Here is a 7,826-nt window from a genome sequence, read left to right as displayed (position 1 = left end):
AGCCAGTATGATTGGGCCCACATGATAATATATTTTTAATATTTGCATCTGGTCGCTCGATATAGTCAACAGTCAACACAAATGTACTATTCCATAGGAGCAGCCATGCAATGTCCAGTGTGGTGTGTTCTTAAATCTCGGGTAGATGTAAGCAATGTACTACTTCATCAATACACAGATCTACGGTTGATGTAAGCAATGTCCCCTATAGAGTCCAGATTTGACTTTGACCTTTTTAGAAATAACTCAAGAACGGTACATTATAATTACGTCTCTTGCATAAAACATGTAGGCCTACGTAACCTTTTGAAACAGATTCATCAGGATCGTTCATAGTTCATTTGATTGATAAAGGTTCTTTTTCAGATCCAAAATAAAATGATACTCACGCAGAAATATTGCAATTCCTAACAGGAATCTTGTTCATTCTAGTACTGGCGTTTCTAGATGTTTTTAGAACACGCAACACTCTTGTTTGGTTTAGATGACGTCACTAAACTTACGACCAGGTCATAAATACCCGGCAACAAGAAAATTTGGTGATGTCATCTGAACCAGTATTGCCGGTTCTAAAAACATCTATAGGAACAATTTGGGATACATTACAACATGATGGGTCTTTTTTAGAGTGTTGGCCACACTGTGACCTTTGATTCCTCGTGTGAACCAAGGGGGCATAGAAAAAATGGAACCATGAAAACATTGGTCCCACTAGGAAAATAAAATCCCAAACCCATAGCGCCATGTACAGGACAAAAAACGTATTCTGCATTGCATCTCCAACTTTCCGTAAGACAAGAGACAAACCTTCCGGGGTTTTGTTGTTGTTGTTGTTGTTGTTGTTTTTGTTTTTTGCCTTATTTATCTTCGTCGTCAAATCTACGATCGACTCGTACAGGTTTACGTAGTTTCATCTTCAACTGATTCCAGAACAACTCCTGTCCAATCAGATCCGCAGGCCACTTCAACACTTCCTTGTAACATAATAACTGACGAAGCAACAATGTCTTTTTACGATCAGGAATTTCCCCAATCTGCACAAGAATGAGTACATCAGCATTGTCAGTTACCATTCGCATTCGTGCAAAATGTAGCTGATAATGACACCATCCGTCATCCATGAAATTCTCGGATAAAACTGCGATAGTTTTGCGACTTTGCTGAATGCCATGACATATGGCATTGAGAATATAATGCCCTGCTGGAATGTCACCTCTTTCTTTAAGACAAAGCCGAAACCGTTCTGGTCCATCTTCAATGTTTGCAATGAGTTGATCATTTATCCATGCTTCATTATCTTTGTGGTAGACAACATAAGCATGATATCGACGTCGCATGATTGGTGCTTCATATGGAGCATCAACATCCTCCTCATCATCGCTATTGATATCAGCATCGTCATCGTTATCAATATATCGCTGATATCTTCTCCGATAACACAAAGTCCAGCATTTGTAATGTAGGCGCCAACGATATTTGTAAATAACGAAAACTATTACACCGATAACAAGTAAACCTGATACACTTGGGGCAATGTATTGTTCAAGATGCAGACTGCAGTCTAAGCTAAATTCGGTAATACCACGATTCTCTCTGATTGCAGGATACTTACACATGTATGTAGGCTGTGGATCAATATAAGTTCTTGTATCGTGCATTATCCAATGTTGCAGGGGTTGTATATCACAGTTGCAAGAAAACGAGTTGTCTCCAAATTCAACGTACAGCAAGTTGTATGGGGTTTTCATCAGAAAAGCAGGTAGTGTAGTTATTGCATTGCCAGATACAATGAGTGTTTGTAGACTGTAGACCCCTTTCAAAGAATTCAAATTGGCAAGTTTGTTTCCAGCCAAATTAAGGTAGATGATATTTATCATATGATCAAATTGATTCTCTGGCAAGCTTTCTATTGCATTATGACTGAGATCCAAGGATTTGAGGTTTACTAGTGACGAAAAGTTATTTCCATTAATATCACCAATATTATTGCTACTCATATTTAAATTTTGTAGATTACGAATCTCGAGAAGAAATTGACCAATTAATGAGAACAAGCAGTTTGTTAATGTCAGGTTTTCTAGGAGAGGAAAGTTCACAATTTCTCCTTCAAAATCAAATATCACTCCATCTGAGTCACTTAGGAGAAGTGACTTAAGATGTGAGCAGTTACCCCATACAAAAGAATAATCAACATTGAATCGAAGTTTACTAAAGGTAATTTTCTCAAGTGCAGGATATGAACTACACAATGAAATACGGTCCTCTATCCCTATTTCAGTGATTGTATCAGCTGCTGAAACGCTGATGGACTTGAAGGGAACAATGGTGGTAATAATGTTCAACGTAATCCAAAAAAAGATTGATTTTAAATCATTCAAATACACATGAGTCAGATTGCCAAATGATCCAAGGTCTATACTATAAATGGGATTACCTGAGATATCTAGGGATTTCAATTTGAAACCTGCATGGTGCATATCAAAGCCAATCCTCGGTATGTTATTATAGCTCAGATCCAAGTATTCTAGGGAGTCTACAAGCACTACCAGTGCTTCATAAGGAAATTTAGTGAGACCGACATAACTAAGGTCCAATGACTTCAGATGTGATAAGCCTCGGAAGGAATATTTGAATAGTATAATAGGATTAGAATGAGAGTCCATAAATATCTGCAAATGTTGTAGGTATGGAAACATTTGAAATGCATCATGATTAATTATCATTTGATAATAACCATAAGGAATACGAGTACTTATTATTCTCAAATCTGACACAGAAGATTTTAATGACTCAGCCATCACTGCTTGAAACTCAGCATCAGCAGCTACAAATAGCTGCAGAGTAGAAAGTGAAGCTGGTAACTTCGTGATTAGTTCTGACCATTTGGTTTCATTCCAGTATTCAGTATAATGGTATGGAGTATTATAATAATCAAATGATGCACTATACACTCTGAGACTAGTCACATTCCGAATAGAACAAGTTAAATAGCTACAGTAATTGAGAAGCATAATTAGTGATGATAACATTTGGAGACCTTCTATTGCCTTACATGGTGTAGAGGTTAAATGGTTGAAAGACAAATCTAAGTGTTTCAGGTGTATTAAATTCACAAACAATCTCTTTGGCACACTTGATATGTTATTAATGGATAGATCTAAATACTCTAGACTGATAAGTTCTACAAACAATGTGTCTGGTATTCTTAATTGATTCACGGATAGATCCAAATATTCCAGACTGATGAGGTCTTTAAACAAAGTTGCAGGTAGTGGTCTGATCCACCCATTATGGTTTACACCTAGTTCTTGCAATTCATACAATCCACTGAATGCTGATGATGGTAGACTGTTCAAACCGCTGTGGTTAATATCTAACTTCTTCAATGATGTAGTTGAGTGAAATGGACTTCCATGCAATTTAAGATGGATTTGATGGCTTAGATCTAGAGTTTCCAGTTTATCCAATCCAGTAAATGTATCATTGCTGATGTTGGATATATTGTTGTGGCTCAAATCTAAACTCTGAAGTGAAGCGAGATGGATGAAGTTCTTCCCATTGACAATTCGAAGTTGATTATGACTCAAATCCAAACTCTGAAGTGAGGTGAGAAGGATGAAACTGTCCCCATTGACAGTTTGAAGTTGATTATAACTCAAGTTTAAACTCTCAACATTGCGATCTTCTAGTAGTGGAATATTTGTTAGTTGCCTATAGCTACAGTCTAACTCAGTGTTGTTGTATACCTTACATGGCAAGCCCTTTGGGTAGATGAAGTTACTGGATGATGTCACAGTGAAAGCGAGAACCACAAGCATCCAGATCAGATGGGACCTCATGATGAAATCGTTTACTGTCAGTATATATACAAAGTCAAACAGTACTAGTAGGATAAAATTTTATGTAACTTTCTTCCCTATTTGGCTGGCTGCTGCTGGGGTTGCTGTAGCAAGTCATAACTAATCTCTCTACATAGCTTCTTTCAAATGAAACGACCAGTAGATATGTGATGTTGGAGACCTCACCAAGAAATTAGTAAATGCATGGCAAAAAGAAAGTGAAAGCGACCAGTTTTATAGCTACCCGATGGAGGCGTACCTAACAAACAAATGGAAGCACCAGAACTTCAAAGTAATGAATATAGGTTATTACCTTGACAATCATTGTGTCGCTTTGTGTTTCTGTTTCGTAACTTAAAAATAGATCGGTAAAAAACTGAGATATTGTTGAGCAAGAAATTCATTTCTCTGTACTACAGTAAACTGTCTGTCAAGTATACTGTTACAGTGAGCCTAATTGATCATAACTAGACTAGGGAAGTGAGATTCCCTGACCAGATACTAAGTAGTTCGATGCGTGGAGAATTTCGCAAGAAATTCAGTCTCTGTACTACAGGTAACTGTCGGTCAAGTATCCTATTACTGAGGACCTATGTGATCTTAAAGCCATCGTGTATGATTTCGGTCAAATTTTAATTTTAAATCACTTCACTCTCTATAATCTTTAACTAATTTTTCTTCAAGCAGAATTTTGATTATTTAGTGAAAGTTGACTTAATAGATAAAATTTCGTGCATTTATCATTCGCTATTATCTTTACTTGAAAGTGCAGTATTTACATGCATATGATTTAATTATAATAAACTGATTTTATAATTTATATTCACTGGCACCAATGTGACTTGTATGCAAACTCATGAGCTTAAGGAAACCAGAGTAGTGATGTTCCTTGATTAATTTACTACAATTGATGCAAATTATAATGAAACTAACATAACGGTGTAATAAAAAAAATATCTGTTTCGTTTAAACCATACTACCTTGTCACAATATGTATTAGATATAGGGTGAGAAACAGATAATTACCAGAAATAATGGGCGTGTTGTTCAGGACTGCTGAGATTTGCTTTGTGGTTGAGACCCGAAGTGTCGAAACCTCCAAACCAAATATCATGAATAACATCTCACCAGTCATGAACAACATGTCCATTATTTCTTCCCAATAACATGATTAAGCAGCAATACACAGATCTACGGTAGATGGAAGCAATTCACTACTTCATCAATACACAGATCGACAGATGTAAGCAAATGCACTACTTCATCAAAACACAGATCTACGGTAGATGTAAGTAATGCACCACTTCATCAATGCACAGGTCTACGATATATGTCAGCAATTCATTACATCAATACACAGATCTATAGTAGATGTAGTAGATGTTGGCAATGCACAACTTCATCAATATACATTTCTACGGTAGATGAGAGCAATGTACTACTTCATCAATACACAGGTCTACGGTAGATCTACACAACACACTACTTCATCAGTAGAGGCCTATGTACGTCAGTTGAGTTCAGTTCAGTTTTATCTGATCCAATCATCATAAAAATATAAACGTCATACACATAAGCAATAAGAAAAAAGGAACGAAACAAAAATAAAAAAGTAACATGTCTTCTTAAAAGAAGAAAGAACAAACGAAAGAAAGAAAGGTTAAAACTCGCAAATTAGGTTAAGTACCATTGAGACCTATTGACCTATGACCTATTTTGATTCATTACGTAGGTAACAAAACATCCTAGACTCTGCAATCCTATCTTTATTTGAATTTTATATCAAAACGAACATTTTGACACATCATTTTGTATTGTCAAATTTGAGCATTTTTATATTTTGACCCCTGTCAAGCCAAATGACCTTTGACCTTTTAGAAATAACTCATAAACGGTTCATCATAGATATGTCAAACTAAACATTTTCTGAATCCTTATGACCACAAAAATACATTCGTAAATGGCTAAGAGAAAAAAGAAATTCAAGATGTTCGCGTAGGCATGCTTGTGCAAAAACTTACTATAGTCCATTCTCAATAATTATTGAAAATACATATTTTGCATTTACATTACATCATTATATTTACAAATAATTAATTTTCATAATAGCAATAAGATATTAAAGCCACCTTCAGCAATTTTCTGAACAAAATATTTGTACAACTGCACCACCAATGATCAACAATAACTAACATTATTATATAGGCCAATTTGATTACAATATAATATTCATGTCTATAGCTAAACATGTAAATAACATCTAAAAGTGAAAATAGTTATCCTCTGTGTTTGCGGCGTACCATGTCGCATTTTCCGATTTTGTCTTTATCAAATTGCTATCACGTTTGCCATTTTTCAGCTTCATCAAATAGAACATCTATGCTGATATGTTTGATGAACTTCAGGTTGTTCTTTAAGGTGAAAGAACTCAAATACGTCTCTGGTCATCCGCGCGTAAAATACACGCGGATATGCTTCTCTCCCTCTCTCTCCCTCCCCTTTAAAAGAAATTATCCAGCAAAATCATCCAAAAGTCCAAAAATAATTGAACAATCATTCAGGACAGAAAAACGAATACCGCATTGCATTTCCGACCTCCCGTGTGACCAGAGACAAATTTCTTCTGGTTTTATTTGTTTGTATTTGTTTTGTTTTTTGTTTTTGCCTTATTGATCTTCGTCAAATCTACGATCGACTCGTACAGTAACGTAGTTTCATCTTCAACTGATTCCAGAACAACTCTTGTCCAACCAGATCTTCAGGCCACTTCAACACTTCCTTGTAACATAATAACTGACGGAGCCACAATGTCTTTTTACGATCAGGAATTTCCCCAATCTGTACAAGAATGAGTACATCAGCATTGTCAGTTACTATTCGCATTCGTGCAAAATGTAGCTGATAATGACACCATCCGCCATCCATGAAATTCGCTGATAAAACGGCGATAGTTTTGCGACTTTGCTGAATGCCATGACATAATGGCATTGAGAATATAATGCCCTGCTGGAATGTCACCTCTTTCTTTAAGACAAAGCCGAAACCGTTCTGGTCCATCTTCAATGTTTGCAATGAATTGATCATTTATCCATGCTTCATTATCTTTGTGGTAGACAACGTAAGCATGATATCGACGTCGCATGATTGGTGCTTCATATGGAGCATCAACATCCTCATCATCATCGCTATTGATATCAGCATCATCATCATTATCTATATATCGCTGATATCTTCTCCGATAACACAAAGTCCAGCATTTGTAATGTAGGCGCCAACGATATTTGTAAATAACGAAAACTATTACACCGATAACAAGTAAACCTGATACACTTGGGGCAATGCATTGTTCAAGATGCAGACTGCAGTCTAAATTTGGTAATACCACGATTCTCTCTGATTGCAGGATACTTACACATGTATGTAGGCTGTGGATCAATATAAGTTCTTGTATCGTGCATTATCCAATGTTGCAGGGGTTGTATATCACAGTTGCAAGAAAACGAGTTGTCTCCAAATTCAACGTACAGCAAGTTGTATGGGGTTTTCATCAGAAAAGCAGGTAGTGTAGTTATTGCATTGCCAGATACAATGAGTGTTTGTAGACTGTAGACCCCTTTCAAAGAATTCAAATTGGCAAGTTTGTTTCCAGCCAAATTAAGGTAGATGATATTTATCATATGATCAAATTGATTCTCTGGCAAGCTTTCTATTGCATTATGACTGAGATCCAAGGATTTGAGGTTTACCAGTGACGAAAAGTTATTTCCATTAATATCACCAATATTATTGCTACTCATATTTAAATTTTGTAGATTACGAATCTCGTGAAGAAATTGACCAATTAATGAGAACAAGCAGTTTGTTAATGTCAGGTTTTCTAGGTGAGGAAAGTTCACAATTGCTCCTTCAAAATCAAATATCATTCCGTCTGAGTCAGATAGGACAAGTGACTTGAGATATGAGCAGTTACCCCATACAAATGAATAA

The 7,826-nt window shown here is 36.1% G+C and overlaps 2 protein-coding genes across 2 annotated transcripts; both read right to left on the bottom strand.

The window, feature by feature from the left end:
• On the bottom strand, window positions 1-4,012 carry LOC140166746 (uncharacterized). The gene has a single exon (XM_072190241.1). The coding sequence runs from the start codon at window positions 3,837-3,839 to the stop codon at window positions 858-860; it is 2,982 nt and encodes a 993-aa protein (XP_072046342.1). The 5' UTR covers window positions 3,840-4,012; the 3' UTR covers window positions 1-857.
• Window positions 4,013-6,524: 2,512 nt separating this feature from the next.
• On the bottom strand, window positions 6,525-6,896 carry LOC140166745 (toll-like receptor 2 type-2). Its single transcript, XM_072190240.1, has one exon. It carries the CDS (start codon window positions 6,894-6,896, stop codon window positions 6,525-6,527), a length of 372 nt encoding a protein of 123 aa, XP_072046341.1.
• Between the last annotated feature and the right edge of the window lie 930 nt (window positions 6,897-7,826).

Source organism: Amphiura filiformis, chromosome 12 (genome assembly GCF_039555335.1).
Source record: "Amphiura filiformis chromosome 12, Afil_fr2py, whole genome shotgun sequence".
Taxonomy (NCBI): domain Eukaryota; kingdom Metazoa; phylum Echinodermata; class Ophiuroidea; order Amphilepidida; family Amphiuridae; genus Amphiura; species Amphiura filiformis.
This window is presented reverse-complemented; position numbering and strand designations above follow the sequence as displayed.

What these genes read in the sequence shown, in the direction of transcription:
- LOC140166746 (XM_072190241.1), bottom strand. Translation starts at nt 3,839, where the DNA reads ATGAGGTCCCATCTGATCTGGATGCTTGTGGTTCTCGCTTTCACTGTG.
- LOC140166745 (XM_072190240.1), bottom strand. Translation starts at nt 6,896, where the DNA reads ATGGACCAGAACGGTTTCGGCTTTGTCTTAAAGAAAGAGGTGACATTC.